This window comes from Ovis aries, chromosome 3 (genome assembly GCF_016772045.2).
Source record: "Ovis aries strain OAR_USU_Benz2616 breed Rambouillet chromosome 3, ARS-UI_Ramb_v3.0, whole genome shotgun sequence".
In the NCBI taxonomy this organism is placed as follows: domain Eukaryota; kingdom Metazoa; phylum Chordata; class Mammalia; order Artiodactyla; family Bovidae; genus Ovis; species Ovis aries.
Window position 1 is genome coordinate 119,130,688 of NC_056056.1, and position 20,562 is coordinate 119,151,249.

At 37.9% G+C, this 20,562-nt stretch overlaps 1 protein-coding gene across 1 annotated transcript in view; it reads left to right on the forward strand.

Moving 5' to 3' along the window:
• TMTC2 (transmembrane O-mannosyltransferase targeting cadherins 2) overlaps positions 1-19,997 on the forward strand; it is a 435,678-nt gene extending 415,681 nt beyond the window's left edge. The window contains exon 12 of the mRNA XM_004006230.6: positions 17,328-19,997. Coding sequence (XP_004006279.2) covers positions 17,328-17,507 — 180 coding nt within the window. The 3' untranslated portion in view covers positions 17,508-19,997. The remainder of the gene's footprint in view (positions 1-17,327) is intronic.
• Positions 19,998-20,562: the final 565 nt, after the last annotated feature.

Here is a 20,562-nt window from a genome sequence, read left to right on the forward strand (position 1 = left end):
AGGTGGCCAAAGTATTGGAGTTTCAGCTTCAACATCAGTCCTCCCAAAGAGCACCCAGGACTGATCTCCTTTAGAATGAACTGGTTGGATCTCCTTGCAGTCCAAGGGACTCGCAAGAGTCTTCCCCAACACCACAGTTCAAAAGCATCAATTCTTCAGCGTTCAGCTTTCTTCACAGTCCAACTCTCACAGCCATACATGACCACTGGAAAACCATAGCCTTGACTAGATGGACCTTTGTTGGCAAAGTAATGTCTCTTCTTTTCAATATGCTATCTAGGTTGGTCATAACTTTCTTTCCAAGGAGTAAGCGTCTTTTAATTTCATGGCTGCAATCACCATCTGCAGTGATTTTGGAGCCCCCCAAAAATAAAGGTCTGCTACTGTTTCCACTGTTAGCCCGTCTATTTCCCATGAAGTGATGGGACCAGATACCATGATTTTTGTTTTCTGAATGTTGAGCTTTAAGTCAACTTTTTCACTCTCCTCTTTCACTTTCATCAAGAGGCTTTCCTCTTCACTTTCTGCCATAAGAGTGGTGTCATCTGCATGTCTGAGGATATTGATATTTCCCCTGGCAATCTTGATTCCAGCTTGTGCTTCTTCCAGCCCAGCATTTCTCATGATGTCCTCTGCATATAAGTTAAATGAGCAGGATGACAGTATACAGCCTTGATGTACTTCTTTTCCTATTTGGAACCAGTCTGCAATACCAAATCTATTTTATTTACAATTTTGAAAGTACTATGCAGAAAAATGTCATCAAGCCAGTCTTTAATGTCTTCCTCTAATATGCTGGCTCTACAGATTTTACGTTAGAAGGAGCAGTCTGAATGTGACAACATTCAGATATGAACATTTCAGAAATAAAGGTCAAGTGTGCAATTGAATGTGAACATTTCAGAAATCTTGAGGGTTTCTGAATCATTTCAGAGATCTTGAGCGTGAATGTGAGACTATGAGTTGCAAAACTTCCTCCATTTAGCCTCCCTTGATTTGCCATGAGTGTTGATACACAAAAGTCATGTTTATTTTTACATTTTCAGCAGGTGTGACATTTTGGCAAGTGTAATGGCTTGGAGTACAGCATGGCTTCACCTTGATCAGTGTGTCCTGATGGAATATTTTCTGAAATGATGTGTGCAGACCTTGCATCATTATTTTTCCAAGTATATATCAACAGAGTCTTGGTCCTAGGGAAGTGCAAATAGAATACCATGCAGCAGACAGTATGTTTACATTTTATTTTTAGTACCTTGAAAGATTTATAGTTTCTAGAGGAATTACTTTGCTCCTGCTTGTTACATTTGATCTGATCATCCTAACTCAGAGCATTTGGAAAACTCTCCACTTGCTGTGTGCATGAAGTTTCTGGTGCATTCTCCCAGGGGTATGTGTTTCTTCCTATTCATTCTGTGGGTGGACAGTTGCTGCCTTCTAATGTCATGCTGAAGTATGATTGCTCTGAATGGCGTTGTCACCTTTGCATTAATCCTGCTTATTGACACCAGGATCCCCACCTGCTTTATGAGAGGGGGAAAAAATGTGTTAGAGAGTGTATGCCTAACCCAAATTTCACATCAGTCCACTGTTTTCAGGTCTCTGACATGCTCATCTCCATTAAAAAAATGAATATTTTCAATTAGTCCCATATAGGAACAAATCTATCATTTCCACAACATGCAAACTAGTGTCTCTCAGTTGACCTCCATCAGATCAAAGCTATTCATTGGCAAACATAGAAATCAATTAGAAAAGTGAGGTATTTTGGTTAAAAGTAATCTCCTGAATTTGATTATCATGCCATCTGTCAAGCCTTTATTCAAGTATAACTTTGACTCTGTCAGGATGGTATGTCCATGCCTCTTGCTATATTGCATTTTTAAAAATCAGATCAATTAACAAGCAAAAAGAAAAAAAAAAAAGGAAAAAGAAACCCAGCCCTCCTCCTCCCTCTGGGAAAAATAAGGATTAGCTCTCTGTTTCCATCTTCCATGGCAGCTGAGTTCTTAAGTAGTAAAAGTCCAGATCTCAGCTTCCAGCATATCTCTGAAAATACATTTTAATAACAACATGATTATTCCAGTGACATGTTTCAGCTCCTTGGAATGAGCAGCCATTGTATTAGATATATTCACGCTCATGCATCACACATACACATTTGGATGGCCTGTACAGCTGGAAATCCTTCTGTGTAACGTGACTGTGATTGAGAAAGCAGGCACGTGTTCCTCCCTCCCCTTCATGCTAAAAAGAAACGAGTCAAGTGTAGAGTGAATTGTATCGCTTAAATCATATTTGGACTAGAAACAGACAAGAAATTTGGTTCAAAGAAAAGGAGAAGATGCTATGGATTTTGTAGAAGCTGTCTAGATTAGTAAGAGAAGGCAGCTTTTGGTGTTTGAGATATATGTTTGCTTAGTGTGCAGATCTTTTTCTAAACTTCTTTCCTTCAGTGTTTTAAACCTTCAATACGTTCTTCTTATTTCCATTGTTCTAATTACATGCACTTTAAGTCGTCATATATTTTCTCACACAGGTAGAACTTTTATTTGGCAGTTTCTTTGAAATGATAAGCTGTGTGGGGCTTCCGCCGTGGCTCAGTGGTAAAGGATCTTCATGGGTTTGATTCCTGGGACAGGAAAATCCCCTGGAGGAGGGCATGGCAACCCACGCCAGGATACTCACCTGGAGAGTCCATGGACAAAGAAGCCTGGCAGGCTACAGTCCATAGAGTTGCACAGAGTTCAACAGCACTGAAGCAACTCAGCATGTAAGCATGCATGATGAGCTACATGCTTGCTGCAAATCAAGATAAACAGTGTGCTGATTGCATTTTAAAAAGCTGTGAGTGAGAGATGGGGGAGAAAAGGATTATTATGGGATTATATGAAATGTGTGTGAAACTTTTGAAAACTGTAAAGCATTATAGAATTTAAAGAATCATTCCATTTAAAAAGTTAAAAAAAAAAAAAAAAACAAGAAGTAAAATTAAGGAAAAAAGCAGTGAGGGAGACCTAAGTAGCCTGGGATCAAGATTTTCCATTTGGATCATGTGAGAGACTTCCTGTGAAATTAAGGGCATCAGGAAAACCTGTCTTTGAAATAGAATCATCCTTGAAGAATAATTTCTGAGGTCTTATCCTTAATTTAGTAGATGCACTTTAGAATCTGTTAGAAATCACCACTACCTTTGAAGTAATTCCGTTACATTCACTGTTTGTTATCCCCCAAACCACAGCTGTTGGCATTTTGATTGCCATAGAAATGAATAGCACCCCACATTGTGGCAATCCCACCCATCATAACCGTTAAATGAACAGTCTTGTAATACCTGCTGTGATGGGACAGATGTAAGAGAGAAGGATTGAGCACACAGGATAAAATATCTCACTGACAAATTGAAACTACTCCCTTAATACAGAGTGGTGTCTTGCTTGTCACCTATATCTGTTTTGTTTTATTCAAAGCTGTTTCTAAAACACAAATACTGTGTTGAAACTGAGAATCAGAATAAATCATTTCTATTATCTGTCAGAATTTGCCTTGCCATTGCTAGACTCCCTGTGTTGTTTCCCCTTGCTGGTTGTACACTTTGGTAAATCTTTTTTCAGAGATGCTTTATTCAAAATATATCTGTAGCCAAAATATGACTTTCAAAGAACTGTTATTTCTGACTTGGGAGCATTGCACTGGTTGTGGGGTTTTTGGTTCCTAAAATTTTGTGAAAGATAGTTGAATTGTATTAATATTCATTTTTAATAACAATTTTCTTTCCACTTTGTTTTAATCTCAGAAGGTTTAACATTGTGACTGTTTCTACTGACATCTGAATCTCCAGTCTAATTGAACTGCATAACCCAGCTCTATACAGGCTTCTCTCCATTGCTGTCTCTGCTCTCTGCAGTTTGCTTTAAAAAATAACAAACTGCTTTTGATATGACACATTCATCTCAAAGGTTTATATATCATTCTCATTTTGGAAGAATAAAGAACTTGAAACAACCTGATCATCTGTCTTGTCCAAGAGCCTCACACCCATGAGGAGGGAATCTCCTTTCACCCCATAGCTCTGTCTTCATATCTCCATTAGAAGTGTCTGATTCTCCTTTGGCATAGAAGAATATGTAGTCAAGCCCTGGATTGCAAATCCTTGAGAGCAGTGAAACCTTCTGTTCAGTCCCCTGTAGTTCTCAAAATGATGCATGGATATCAGTTTCGTCTACCTCATAAATTTCAGGAGCATAAATGATATGTAATAGAATGTACACCTCCTAATAGTTTGCAACAAATGACAAGTGTACAATTAAAGTTATCTCAGGCCACATGCAGACTGAAAATATATATTGTTCCTTTTCATCACTTAGAGTATCTGGCAGCAACCTTGACATATAGTAAGTCCTTAATAAATGTCTGTTAAACTATGCTGAGATTAGACTAGAATTTACCTCTCCTAGGTCACCTCTTTTTGCTAAACCATACAAATTTTCTTCTTTCAGAAGGCATTCTTCGAGAGCTTCTTTCACATGCCAGAGCTTGGCAGTAGCACTATAAAAACAATTAAAGTAAATTCACTATCTTACCCTCCAGCATAGAAGATAGACACAATAAGCAGATATCATCCATTGTGGTAAGTGTTGCAATTAATGTATATAGACAGTACTATGGAAACTTAGAGGAGTCATATAGGAATATGGTCATTTTTTAAAAGATCAGAAGTTTGTCAGAAATAGAGTGGAAGAAAAGCTTTGTCCGAAGAGGAGTTTGATGAGAAATGGATGGTCCAAATAGCACCTGGCAGAAAGAGAAGTTCCACGTGTCTCATGCAGAATGTAGACGGAGGGCTTCTGTGGGGCACCAAGTTGTAAAGGGTTTCTTAATACTGATATGAAGGGTGAATTCTGTCAGCACAGGTTGATCCTCTAAAGCCCCACTGTATTTAAGAAAGACCAATGGTCCGGTCAAAGGTATTGGAATAAGGAAGAAGCTGAAGTTGGGGAGATTAGGGGACTGATAGCATTTAGGAATGGTATAAGATGTTAACCCAGGTAGGGCCAGTAGAAATGGAGGGTGGTAAAGAGAGGAATAATATGAAACATGTTCATCTTAAATTTCCTTGTTGCACCTGAGAACAGGAACTAAGAAGAAGCCAGAAAGCAAGGAATCTGAATAGACAGAAAAGCAGGCCATAAAGCAAAGTCTGGTGTGAGTGCTGGAGGCACCAGCTAGGCGCTGCCATCCTTCTCCCACATACAGTGGTCCGTGATACCCATGGTTACTGTGGCACACTTTGCTGGCTACACCTCTTGCTGCCCAGATTTCCGTCGTCATCCTCTCACCATATTGAAAGTGCACCTCTATCAAGGATTTTCTGTTCTGTGTATAACAGATTCTCCACCTTAGAAAAAGTGCTTATCCGGTTGTTAGTCTTGAGAAAGGGACTCTGACCAAGAAGACACCAAGCAAGATCGTCTTATTTACCAGCTGTTTTGAGGTGATGGGAGCTCTGAGTAATTCCCTTTCAGACATCACCATGTAGTTGACAATCTTACCAGAACTTACTCTGTCCAAAAATTAAAGAACAGGTAGATCACTGAAAAGGAAAGGTAAAAAGCTAATAAACTTCTAAAAATAGTATTAACCTCTCTAGTAATCAGGGGAAAAGTTAAGCACAGGATAAGATACTGTTTTACAACTCTCAATTTGAAAAATTTAAAAACTAGACAGTACCAAGTATTATTAAGGATATGAAATAAAGGCTCCTGATGCTAACGCATTTTGCTACAACCACACAGAAGAGTAATTTGGTGACATCAGGCAAAATTGAAGATCCCCCATGTCCAGCAATTCCACTCTTAGAAACTCTCCCATAAGTTCGTATAGAGATATTCACAAGAATATTGATGGCAGCCTCTTTTTTTAAGATGAGAGTTTTTTTTTAATTGAAGTATAGCTGATTTACAGTGTTATGTAAACCCCTGCTATACAGCTATCAGTTATTCATATAAATACACATTCTTTTTATATTCTTTTTTATTATGGTTTATCACAGGATATCAAATGTAATTCCCTGTGCTGTGTGGTGGGACCCTGTTGTTTATCCATTCCGTATGTAACAGTTTGCATCTGCTAACCCAAATCCCCCAATCCATTGCTTCCTTACCTCTCGCCCTTCTTGGCAACCACAAGTCTGCTTTTTATGTCTGTGGGTCTGTTTCTGTTTCATAGGCAGGTTCATTTGTGTCTTATATTAAATTCCACATATGAGTGATCATATAATATTTGTCTTTCTTGCTTCACTTAGTATGATAATCTCTAGTTGTAGCCATGTTGCTGCAAATGGCATTACTTCGTTCTTGTCTTTGGCTGAGTAGTGTTCCATTGTCTGTGTGTACCACGTCTTCTTCATTCATTCATCTGTTGGGCATTTAGTTTGTTTCCATGTCTTCACTATTGTGAATAGTGCTGCTGTGAACATAGAGATGCATGTAGCTTTTTAAATTATAGTTGCAGCGTCCTTTAAAAGAGTCTATATGCCCATCCTTCAGAAAATGTATAGTCATTCAACAGAATTTATGTGAAAGAGCTAAACCTCACATGTATCAACAAAGATAGATAAAATGAAAAGCAGAAATTTCAAGTTCCAAGTGAGTGCTTGGCAGGTTGGCATCCCATGATGGATAGTGACAAATGTATAAAATTAAAACTTATATACAAGGTCATACATTTGCTATGGACACATAAAAAATAAAACTGTGAAACATACATTGGAACAATAAATACCAACTTCAGGATAATGGTTTTATTTGGAGGAAGGGGAGAGTTCAGTGAAAGATATTGGGGGCTTCAATTGTCTTTCTTTTTTATTTTTTAATTTACTTTATTGAAGGATAGTTGATTGACAATATTAATTTCTACTGTACAGCAAAGTGACTCAGTTATACATATACATACATTGTTTTTCATATTCTTTTTCATTATGGTTTATCACAAGATATTGAATACAATTCCCTGTGCTATACAGTTCAGTTCAGTTCAGTTCAGTCGTTCAGTCATGTCCGACTCTTTGCGACCCCATGAATCGCAGCACGCCAGGCCTCCCTGTCCATCACCATCCCCCGGAGTTCACTCAGACTCGCGTCCATCGAGTCAGTGATGCCATCCAGCCATCTCACCCTCTGTCGTCCCCTTCTCCTCCTGCCCCCAATCTCTCCCAGTATCAGAGTCTTTTCCAATGAGTCAACTCTTCGCATGAGGTGGCCAAAGTACTGGAGCTTCAGCTTTAGTATCATTCCTTCCAAAGTAATCCCAGGGTTGATCTCCTTCAGAATGGACTGGTTGGATCTCCTTGCAGTCCAAGGGACTCTCAAGAGTCTTCTCCAACACCACAGTTCAAAAGCATCAATTCTTCGGCGCTCAGCCTTCTTCACAGTCCAACTCTCACATCCATGCATGACTACTGGAAAAACCATAGCCTTGACTAGAAGGACCTTAGTCAGCAAAGTCATGTCTCTGCTTTTCAACATGCTATCTAGGTTGGTCATAACTTTTATTCCAAGGAGTAAGCTTCTTTTAATTTCATGGCTGCAGTCACCATCTGCAGTGATTTTGGAGCCCAAAAAAATAAAGTCTGACACTGTTTCCACTGTTTCTCCATCTATTTCCCATGGAGTGATGGGACCAGATGCCATGATCTTCGTTTTCTGAATGTTGAGCTTTAAGCCAACTTTTTCACTCTCCTCTTTTACTTTCATCAAGAGGCTTTTAGTTCCTCTTCACTTTCTGCCATAACGGTGGTGCCATCTGCATATCTGAGGTGATTGATATTTCTCCTGGCAATCTTGATTCCAGCTTGTGTTTCTTCCAGTCCAGCGTTTCTCATGATGTACTCTGCATATAAGTTAAATAAGCAGGGTGACAATATACAGCCTTGACGTACTCCTTTTCCTATTTGGAACCAGTCTGTCGTTCCATGTCCAGTTCTAACTGTTGCTTCCTGACCTGCATACAAATTTCTCAATAGGCAGGTCATGTGGTCTGGTATGCCCATCTCTTTCAGAATTTTCCACAGTTTATTGTGACCCACATAGCCCTTGTTTATATAGGAGAAGGAAATGGCAACCCACTCCAGTACTCTTGCCTAGAGAATTCATGGATAGAGGAGCCTGGTGGGCTGCTGTCCATGGGGTTGCACACAGTCAGACATGACTGAAGCGACTTCATATATATATATATACATATATATATATATATACACACATGTGTTCCCAATCCTGAACCCCCCTCCCACCTCGTTCCCCATACCATCCCTCTGGTTCATCCCAGTGCACCAGCCCCAAGCATCCTGTATCCTGCATCAAACCTAGACTGGCGATTCATTTCTTATATGATATTATACATGTTTCAATGCCATTTGTGCAAATCATCCCACCCTTTCCCTCTTCCTCAGAGTCCAAAAGACTGTTCTATACATCTGTGTCTTTTTTGCTGTCTCGCATACAGGGTTATCATTACCATCTTTCTAAATTCCTTATATATGCGTTAGTATACTGTATTGGTGTTTTTCTTTCTGGCTTATTTCACTCTGTATGATAGGCTCCAGTTTCATCCACCTCATTAGAATGGATTCAAATGTATTCTTTTTAATGGTTGAGTAATACTCCATTGTGTATATGTACCACAGCTTTCTTACCATTCATCTGCTGATGGATATCTAGGTTGCTTCCATGTCCTGGCTATTATAAACAGTGCTGCTATGAACATTGGGGTACACGTTTCTCTTTCACTTCTGGTTTTCTTGGTGTGTATGCCCAGCGGTGGGATTGCTGGGTCATCAGGCAGTTCTATTTCCAGTTTTTTAAGGAATCTCCACACTGTTCTCCATAGTCGCTGTACTAGTTTGCATTCCCACCAAAAGTGTAAGAGGGTTCCCTTTTCTCCACACCCTCTCCAGCATTTATTGCTTGTAGACTTTTGGATTGCAGCCATTCTGACTGGCATGAAACGGTACCTCATTGTGGTTTTGATTTGCATTTCTCTGATAATGAGTGATGTTGAGCATCTTTTCATGTGTTCGTTAGCCATCTGTATGTCTTCTTTGGTGAAATGTTCTTTGGCCCTTTTTTTGATTGGGTCGTTTATTTTTCTGTAATTGAGCTACAGGAGTTGCTTGTATATTTTTGAGATTAGTTGTTTCTCAGTTGCTTCATTTGCTATTATTTTCTCCCATTCTGAAGGCTGTCTTTGCACCTTGCTTATAGTTTCTTTTGTTGTGCAGAAGCTTTTACTTTGAATTAGGTCCCATTTGTTTATTTTTACTTTTATTTCCAATATTCTGGGCGGTGGGTCATAGAGGATCCTGCTGTGATTTATGTCAGAGAGTGTTTTGCCTATGTTCTCCTCTAGGAGTTTTATAGTTTCTGGTCTTACATTTAGATCTTTAATCCATTTTGAGTTTATTTTTGTGTGCGGTGTTAGAAAGTGTTCTAGTTTCATTCTTTTACAGGTGGTTGACCAGTTTTCCCAGCACCACTTGTTAAAGAGATTGTCTTTAATCCATTGTATATTCTTGCCTCCTTTGTCGAAGATAAGGTATCCATAGGTGTGTGGAATTATCTCTGGGCTTTCTATTTTGTTCCATTGATCTATATTTCTGTCTTAGTGCCAGTACCATACTGTCTTGATGACTGTGGCTTTGTAGTAGAGCCTGAAGTCAGGCAAGTTGATTCCTCCAGTTCCATTCTTCTTTCTCAAGATTGCTTTGGCTATTCGAGGTTTTTTGTATTTCCATACACATCTTGAAATTATTTGTTCTAGCTCTTTGAAAAATACCACTGGTAGCTTGATAGGGATTGCATTGAATCTGTAGATTGCTTTGGGTAGTATACTCATGTTCACTATACTGATTCTTCCGATCCATGAACACAGTATTTTTCTCCATCTATTAGTGTCCTCTTTGATTTCTTTCACTAGTGTTTTATAGTTTTCTATATATAGGTCTTTAGTTTCTTTAGGTAGATATATTCCTAAGTATTTTATTCTTTTCATTGCAATGGTGAATGGAATTGTTTCCTTAATTTCTCTTTCTATTTTCTCATTATTAGTGTATAGGAATGCAAGGGATTTCTGTGTGTTTATTTTATATCCTGCAACTTTACTATATTCATTGGTTAGCTCTAGTAATTTTCTGGTGGAGTCTTTAGGGTTTTCTATGTAGAGGATCATGTCATCTGCAAACAGTGAGAGTTTTACTTCTTCTTTTCCAATTTGGATTCCTTTTATTTCTTTTTCTGCTCTGATTGCTGTGGCCAAAACTTCCAGAACTATGTGGAATAGTAGTGGTGAAAGTGGGCACTCTTGTCTTGTTCCTGACTTTAGGGAAAATGCTTTCAATTTTTCACAATTGAGAATAATGTTTGCTGTAGGTTTGTCATATATAGCTTTTACTATGTTGAGGTATGTTCCTTCTATTCCTGCTTTCTGGAGAGTTTTATCATAAATGGATGTTGAATTTTGTCAAAGGCCTTCTCTGCATCTGTTGAGATAATCATATGGCTTTTATTTTTCAATTTGTTAATGTGGTGAATTACATTGATTGATTTGCAGATATTGAAGAATCCTTGCATCCCTGGGATAAAGCCCACTTGGTCATGGTGTATGATCTTTTTAATGTGTTGTTGGATTCTGATTGCTAGAACTTTGTTAAGGATTTTTGCATCTATGTTCATCAGTGATATTGGCCTATAGTTTTCTTTTTTTGTGGCCTCTTTGTCAGGTTTTGGTATTAGGGTGATGGTGGCCTCCTAGAATGAGTTTGGAAGTTTACCTTCCTCTGCAATTTTCTGGAAGAGTTTGAGTAGGATAGGTGTTAACCTCTTCTCGAAATTTTTGGTAGAATTCAGCTGTGAAGCCGCCTGGACCTGGGCTTTTGTTTGCTGGAAGATTTCTGATTACAGTTTCAATTTCCATGCTTGTGATGTATCTGTTAGGATTTTCTATTTCTCCCTGGTTCAGTTTTGGAAAGTTGTACTTTTCTAAGAATTTGTCCATGTCTTCCACGTTGTCCATTTTATTGGCATATAGTTGCTGATAGTAGTCTCTTATGATCCTTTGTATTTGTGTGTTGTCTGTTGTGATCTCTCCATTTTCATTTCTAATTTTATTGATTTGATTTTTCTCCCTTTGTTTCTTGATGAGTGCCCATCCTCAGCCTGCAATGCAGCGTAAAATGTCACCCCATTCAGAGCCCCCTTGCAGGCTATGTGCGCTTTTGGTAAGTCCTTAAAGAAACTCTTTGTATCCAGTCCCAAGAGGTGAGCTTCCAGGCCAGACTGCTCTTGGCCAGGATCATCATCTTCTTGAAAGCAGGTCAATGTCTACCTCCCAATCTTATTGCTGAGCCACCAGCGAATGAGGTCTGTGGCCGGCTCTGTCTTATAGGGTCCCCCTCTTTGACGCAGACACGTGCCCTCCGTCATGACTGCTGCCGCACTCCTGATTCCCGGCGACCTAGGCCCGGTACCTAGACTAGCTGTCGAAGTCTTTCACCTCTCTTCATTTGTCTTTATCAAGTTATTTGCTAGGCAAGTAACAGTTTTTATAGTATTCTCTGAAATTTTGTATGCTCTAAAAAATTCATAATAAAGAAAAAACTCTACATATGGCTTTACCTTTGTGTTCATTCATTTAATCTTTTACCTTTGGTCTTTTCAGCTACCCATTGATTTATTCTTCTTTTCTGTCAAAATAATTGTATTTAAACAATCTGAAAAAATGATCATGACTTAAATCAAGTTGGGGAAAAGGAAACTAGTATGATTAAAAGAGAGTGTAAGGGAGATTTGAAGATGAAGCTGCCAAAAGACGATTAGATGAATGTGTATGTGTGCATGTGGAAGAACACAGTGAATGACGGGTATTTAGGTTTCTATCTTGGCATTAGACCATTAACCATGCCGATGGGACCAAGAAGGATTGATGTTGGAACTGAGGGGAATAAGATGTCTACTTTTGTCTCCGTCCATGTTACACTTTTTCTTCCAGAAGCCTGATAATCTTAAAAGCTTTAAATTCCATAATTATTTATTAAATATTTGCCATGTACAAGGCACAGTAAATATAAAGAGATCCTTTAATGTATGCAAAATACTTTTTTCATGAATATGTTTCTTAAAAGTTTATACCATTAATTTTTAAGCATCATGATACAGTTACTGCTTCAGTAAATTAAACTGGGTAAGCAATTTCAGCTGAATCCAGTTCAACAGCAGTAGGCAACCTTCATTAAGCTGACATGTATAAATACTTGAAAAAGAGTAATAATCCATTAAAAACTTAAGACTGTAAAGTCTTAAGTCATTTAAGTTTGCAAATTCAGAAAGGAGGTTAAAGGTGGTTATCTTGAAAAAACATTCCCAAGATGTATAATGTATTAACTGAGTGATAGTTAGGTAAGGCTAACTTGAGACAGTTTGTCTTAAAATTTATTTCATTCTTATAACAGTAAACATACAACTATATGGATAATTTCAGCAACACTTGGAGTGAAAATAGATATATAAAACTAGACTGTTATCTCTGGTTTCATCTTTTTCGTAGCTTCTCTTGCCTATTGGTTTATTTTCATAAAAAGGAAGTGGTCTCAGGGACTAATGGAGTACAGAGAGACCAGTTACTGTGTGGGTTTTCAACTCTACAACATTTCAACCAAGTCCTTCTTTTCCTTTTTTTCTAGGAAAAGACTCCTCTGTTTAAAATTCTATATTTCAATCCTGTTCCCAGTAGAAAGATGAATTTCCAGTCCTAAATCCCCTTGTGATCTCACTATCCCTCCAGAGTATGTAGTAGGCAAGGCAAGGAAGATGACTTTGTTTTCCATCCCTGTGTGATCAGGATACCCTGTGAGTACAGCTGGGTTCCTTGGGAGCCTCAAGGGCTTTAGATTAGAATCAGACTTTCATAATTTTGCCTTTGCTCTACCCCATCCCAATATACATCTATTATTTTAATTTTGCTTATTTTCTCCAGTGCTCAAGAAGCCAAAGACCACAGTAAAGTAATGATAAAAGCATAATTCCCTAGAGACTTGGAAAAGACGTCATTTGTTGCCTCAGTATGGCTCCTAGTCAACCCCTTTGATGTAAAGCATCTGTCCTCTTCAAGGAAACAAGAAAGATCTGGTTCTCCTTTCTAGTCTGTGAAGTAGGAGCTGGTGTCATTTGCTGTGATGAGTGCAAGCCCAATGTTCCTGAATTGCAAGCTGCCTGACTGCCTTGGTTAACATCCTGAACATTTCATCGGCTGTCTTTAATAAAGGAGGATGTGTGTGAGGGAAGACATCAGCAGTTGTGGTTGGGTTTCTGTTCCCCAGCCCATGAGTCACAGCTGGCAGAGAGCAGTGACACCACTGTGTAATCAGACATCCAGTCACCTGGACTTCTTGCCTTTCAGTTATACAGTGAGGTAGTCTTTAAAAGCGTTTAGAAAACTTGCTTGCTCTTCTTTGGTTATGAAAATTCTTCTCATTCCCTCTCCTTCTGTCTAACAATATTTAGTCATTTATGGCTTCTGTTAATAAAGTCTCTTTGGAACATTTAATCCCTAAAATAATTACATGGCCAAGAGAAGAATCCTACTTTATGAAAGGATAGAAATATGATCTGACATACTTTGTTCTATAGGAACTTCATCCTTTTATAGGAAACTTCATCTCAGAAGACCTAAAAGCACATAATCTAGAATCTGGAAATGATCTCTAGAACCGTACTTCTCCAATTTTAATAAGCATACAAAGCATCAGGGAGATCTTGCTGAAATTTAGATTCTGATTCAGTACATGCCACCTGAAATCCTGAGTTTCTGTCAAGCTCCCAGGTAATGCTGGTGCTTTTTGTAGCAAGGCTAGAAGACCTGAAAGCATTTAGTCCAGTGCACATCCACTAAGCTACCCTAGTCAGTGCTGTGGAAGGGACATAGAACAGGCCTAAAAGGTAAAGCCCTTGTCTTTGAAGAGAGAAAACAACTGTGTAAGAAGAAAGTCTATATGTACTTTTATTTGTAAATTTTTAACGAAAACATGAACCTGTTTATCAAAATAATGGTTGACTATTAAAGTAGTTACCTAAAGCAGTGATGCTCACGTCACATGTGAGCACACCAGTATATAAATTTCATCAGTTTCTGTTTACTCAAGTAAGAAGCTGTAGTGATGCTTTAAGCATTATATATGACCATAGAATTTTTAAATTTTTTGAGAACTTTTAAAGACTCTATTAAAGTAGACATATTTAAACCAAAATGTCTCATCTGAACATGGAAATATATAACTGCTTAACAATATTCAATGATATTCTTAAGTATGCACGTTTTTAGTTTATTAGGATTTTTATTCTTTAGAGAACACAATGAGTATAAGTGAGCTTTCAAGAGATTGATTATCCCACATTAACTTCATAATGTCAATCTTTTATTACTTTTGCTTAATGAGTATTAGCATGGATAATACAAAATTACAATTATTTCAAAACATCATTATAAATTAACATTCCAAACTTATTTTGATAACAGATTTAACTTCCTAGTTGTGTTTTCTTAGAAAATATTAATTTTTTTTCATCACGTGATAGCAGAAAGGTTACTTCGAAGTAGTCTAAGGACCCAAGGCCACAATTTAGTAACAATAATAGAGCCTGTTTATGTGACCTAGTATGTACTTCACCAGCTGTGTTCCCAGCTGGCTTTTCCAGGTTTAACCTAAGAAAGGCTTCAAACCTAGTATAGGCAGAGCCATTTCACAAATCCTCAGCGTTTGGACTCAGTGGTCATTTAGGCACATTGACAGATTCTGTTTTGTGTGTTTGAGATGATGAGTAGACAGAAAAGAGGAATTGACACTTTTACATGATCATATAATATCAACAGGCCTATGAAGCAGGTTCTGTTATCCCATTTCCAGAAGAAACTGAAGTCTCCATGCTCACTCTGCTTCAGGGGCATAATTGGCATTGGAACCTAGGCAGTGTGACTCTGTAACCTCTAAGTGTTTTTAATAATCCCCTTGAGTTGCAATTATAGTTAGGTACAGACTCTGATAATAAAGTGGTTCAAGAAATAACCACCACCCCACAGAGCCATCTGGTTTCTCTCAGCCCCATCACTGCGCCTTTTCTATTTCTGGTTAGTTAAGAATGGCCTCCAACCATGGTTCTCCCTCCCTGTTTCCTTTCTTCCCACTCTGGATAGGAGAAAGTCTAAACATTTTATCTACTTTGCATATCCAGTAAGCCAGGCTGTGAACATTCTTCACCATCAATTTACTAGCTGTTTATTGTCAGTTGTGCTAAGCTATGGGAGTGAACATAATTCAGAAATGTGTTGCAGCACCAAGAAACTCAGTATAATAATGTATAGTGTGATAAAGTTCTTCTAGGAAGACAGAGTAGGTGGTGTTATTTTAGGTTCCCAATGTGGAGCTATTCACTGCACATGTAATTTAGAGCTATGTTTATTTGGCTTGGTGTTTAAAATTAGAAGTTGACCATCTGTATTTTTCTTGATAAGTGTGGAGTCATCCTGACCAAAAGGTTTTTGAAGGTCAGGAATAGTTTATATTTGCCACATTATTTTTGGAAAGGAAAAAGGATACAGAAAAGTTGGAAAATAGTGCCCAGAAGTTGACTTAAAAGAACTTTGGTATGCATCCAGAGACATGTTAGGCAGCCATTGAAGTAGAAATTATAAAGTATGTGTAACAACATAAAAATCATAAACATGCATGCTTTAGACCTCAAGCAAAATGAGAAAAGAAAAGGTGAACTTGACATTTGTAGAGTGTTTATTATGTGCATGTACTATGCTATGTTTATTTTCTCAGTTTATCTTTCTTACAACATAAAAAAAAATTGATGTTATTTCAGTATTTCATAAATGGAAGAATTGGGGCATAGATATGTTAGGGGACCTCACCAAGGTCACAGCCGGTGGTTAGGCAAGAATTCAAATCCAGATCTCTTCAAATCCAAATCTGATCATCTTTTCCCAGTTGATTTACTCTGAGCTATTCAACCATACCCACCCCCAGCATGGTTTTTGATTTAGAAGTAATTGTATTTACAGTAAAGAGTAGACAGAGTCATATGAATTCAGCTGAAAAAAATGCTTGCATTGTAAAAACACTAAATTGTAAAAATAATTGTGATTATTTTAGGCTGCATCATAGAGTTGCCAGGACAATTAATAGTTGACACCAGCTGTAACATGAAAACATAATCTTAGCATAAACAATTTTAGTTTTGTCTGATGTTTGAAGTATGCATTTATGTAACTGCCAAGATACTAATTGTACTTTGTTAGCTAGAAAGTTCCAGGGACAAGACAAGAACAGAAAAGCACTTACTCATAGAAAGCAAGCAAAGTGTTTGTTTTTTTTTTTTTTCCCCCTTTGAGAGGGTCTTGTTATTTATCATTAACTAATGTTTGAGAATTTGGGTATGGCAACCATTGTATTAAACTAGTACTACTACTGTACGTGCTAAGTCACTTCAGCTGTGTCCAGTTTTTTGCGACCCTATGGACTGTAGCCTGCCAGACTACTCTGTCCATGGGGATTCTCCAGGAAAGAATACTGGAGTGGGCTTCCATGGCCTCCTCCAGGAGATCGTCCCAACCCAGGGATGGGACCCATGTCTCTCAGGTCTCCTGCATTAGCCGGTGAGTTCTTTACCACTAGCGCCACCTGGGAAGCCATGCTACATACTATGTTGCTCTATTTATTGTAAACATTGATCATTATGAGTTTAAATGGTAAAAACTTTATCTCATTAAACTATTGAGTTAAATTTAGAAAGGATTTTAGTGGTTGCATTTGAATTTTTTTCAGGGTTTTCACCCTAAAAAGGTCAGTAAAGGCACTATTTGTCACCTTTTCCCACTTAGTTCTTTTTTTTTTCTTTCTTGGCATTGAGTTGAAAAGTTCAATTCTTTCCATCAAAAATTGTATCCCTTTTAACCTTTTTTCTAATGAAAGGACAGTCTGACTAGGTTACTAGGTCTTCATATGTAACCTATACTTTCTCATTAAAGGAACAACTATTTCCCTAACTGCCTACTCTCTTTAAAGCACGAAGTACACAGCAGCTGTTTGAAAGCTTTTTTTTTTTTTTCCCTCTTCTTGGTATCCTTATCTATTGGTATAAATTGCTAAATTGCTTCCATAAAATGCCTCCAGACATAAGGGAATCATTTGCATAAATGGATGAAGATTTTTGTCTTCCATGGGGGAAAGCTTACCACGGTCTGTTAATCGTTTTCCTTCCTCTTTCTGGTTCCAGTATCCGGCTGCTCTGATGAACTTGGGAGCCATCCTGCACCTCAATGGCCGGCTCCAGAAGGCTGAGGCCAACTACCTGCGGGCACTACAGCTCAAGCCGGATGACATCATCACACAGTCCAATCTCCGAAAACTCTGGAACATCATGGAGAAGCAAGGCCTAAAGACTTCCAAGACCTGACACAGGAAAGCTGGACCGCACCCTCCTCCATACGTGAAACCCGGACTCATGAAGGAGCAGAGCTTCCCAGCAGTGCTATGACAAGAGCTAGTTCAGACGTGGAGACCAGGAGCAGAGGTCCCTGAGGCCACCGCCACTTCTGGGATTATCCACTTTGCTATGGACACAGCCATCGACACCAAAAAAGGGGCGAATGTTGGAAACTTCCTGAAGGATATAATCGTTACCCATAAAACTGTAAACCCAAGCACTTAACAGGATCTTTTGGCATTCTAAAAGGGGGAAGGGGTGTAAGTTTCAAATGTGGTTCATTTATGAAAGCTAATTTAGAAATTATACTGTTCCTTAAACACTGTGAGAGAAAGGTAAGGGTGTCTTTTCAACCATGGTAAACCATTAAGGTCAAGTTCATGGGCGGTGATTCGAGTGTGGTGTGAATTCTGGTCAGCTGGCCATTTGTCTTAACATTGCTGCCTTCCCTCTTTGGGACAGCCTACTTATCAGTTTCCAAAACCTAGAAAACTTTTCTTTTTCTAATACTGTGTCAGGACCTGTCAGAGTCTATATTTGTTTCCTGACTGGTACACACAACATTTTATGATTTAGATGTCACTGTCGTGTGGGCATCCTTTGCTTTTCATGTTCTATAATGGATGTGCAAGAGAAAGCAAACCACGTTTCTCACTGATGTCCTCGGAGGGGAGGGGAGAGGCCCATGTGTGCCAGGCAGGCATTTTTTTACTTTGACGTCACCAACTTTTCCCAAAACTGCCTAGGAGAATTCATTGTTTTAAATCTTAGGCTTTTGAAATTGCCTTGTGAAATGGCTATTCCTAGCTAATGCCCATGCTTATATAAGGAAGTAAATCAAGAAGAACTTTAAAAAGTGTTCTAGTTCCAATACCTAACCAGCAGCTAGTCCAAAAGGGAAGATGCTTTGTGCCTTCCAGATGTTGCTGGGTTAAAAATCAAGTCTGCGTGACCGTGTTACCGACAATTTTATATTTTGGAAAGAATTGGTATGAAATGTTAATCACTTTCTAATAGGTACCCGAACAGCAGTGCTGATAAGTTTTTGAGAAATTATTTTTAATCATACTTGTTCTTCCCAAAAGACATTAAAAAAATGACTTATTTTAAGCTGCAGTAGACTATAGCATTAGTCCACGTGTTTCTAGGTTTCCTGCCAAGTGCTTTTCACTGTTGAAAACTATTTTTCACTAGTAAATTTGGCATTTTATTTCATTGCCTATTAGTAACCACTTCAGTGATCATTTCACAAGTAAAAGACTATAAATGAAGTAGAGAGAAACATTTATTGAACATTTTTTGACTTGCAGTCAAACTTTGCTACTAAAAATTAACTTTGTAAAAACAGCAATCCACTCTCCACTTCTTCCTAGAGAAGGTAGCTATACAGTACTCTGCATATTTATTTATTTATTATTCTGCCATAGCAAAATAACAAAACTTGATTCATTAAACCAGTTCTTTGCAACTTAAAGTTAGCTTTTTTTCTTGTCCTTTCATACTCCACATGTATATGGTCAGCATCCCCATTTAAGGGAAGCTACATGTACAAATAGATCATAATATGTTTCTTCATATTTTGTATGTTTTGCTGCATATCTGAATATGGTGGGGTAAAGAATTTAAAGTAGTGCTTCTGTGGCATTAGTGTTTTGGTGAAAGAGATAATGTAGTGGGAGAGATTTGTTAATGGCATTAAAAGAAGGCCCTCCAAATATGTAACATTTTATTGGTAACCATTTCATTGAAGGGCCAAAAGTTAAATTATAACTAAATCACTGTGTTTTCAGAATGATATTTAATGTTTAACAAAAGCAAACCCATGGTCAAACCAAAAGCATGGGTTGAGGTATATTTTTCATCTTCTAGTGCATTGGCAATTGCAAAGGAAAAAGAAAAAAAGGAATTTAATATAAGGATATAGAGGTGAATTCAATGTCTAACATTTTTATTTATTTAAATAGTTATTGACGTATGATGGCTTCCTTGTCTTAACATTTTGTGTCTTTAAATTGTTATTATTCTTCCTTTCACACACTTGGTTCTTGATAGTTTCACTGATTGCACAGTAGAGGCACTTCATGTTGACCCAGTTCCCAAGTAGCATAATAATTGGACCTGTGTCATAAAATGCATGGATCATTAATAACTAAATGTCCCTGACACCTTTCACTACAGGGCTGGACTTAGTAACTGACCAACTTGGGGGGAGGGTTGGGGGAGGTCTACAGAACATGGTCAAAAAAATGTCTCCGCTCAGGGATTTATGGTGGATTATTGCAGACAGTGCTAAAACTATAGAGCACAAGACAAGTTTACTAAATTAAAATTTTATTTTTTTGAGAAACTGTTATTTGTATAAATTATCAAGTTTTGTAGGCTTTCCTTTTGTAGAAATAATTGTTTTATGTGCCAGAGAATTTTGATTTTTGTTTTCAACAATAAAGCATTGATAACAAATATGTTTATAAGCCTTTTTAAAAATCTTCTACAGGTGTAACACTTACATTCTCTTGGATTTTAACAGACCTAGGAAAAATTTGGGAATCTCTGGAAACTTTTTGCAAACACCATTTTGAATATTAACTTCGTAGATTCCTTTTTTTTTTTTTTGGCTTCTTGAATTTGCTTTTTAATTAGCTCTTTATTTTTTTTTTATCTTTGTTTTTATTTTTTTTTATTTTTTTTTATTTTTTTATTTTTTTATTTTTTAAATTTTAAAATCTTTAATTCTTACATGCATTCCCAAACATGAACCCCCTCCCACCTCCCTCCCCATAACATCTTTCTGGGTCATCCCCATGCACCAGCCCCAAGCATGCTGCATCCTGCGTCAGACATAGACTGGGGATTCAATTCACATGATAGTATACATGTTAGAATGTCATTCTCCCAAATCATCCTACCCTCTCCCTCTCCCTCTGAGTCCAAAAGTCCGTTATACACATCTGTGTCTCTTTCCCTGTCTTGCATACAGGGTCGTCATTGCCATCTTCCTAAATTCCATATATATGTGTTAGTATAC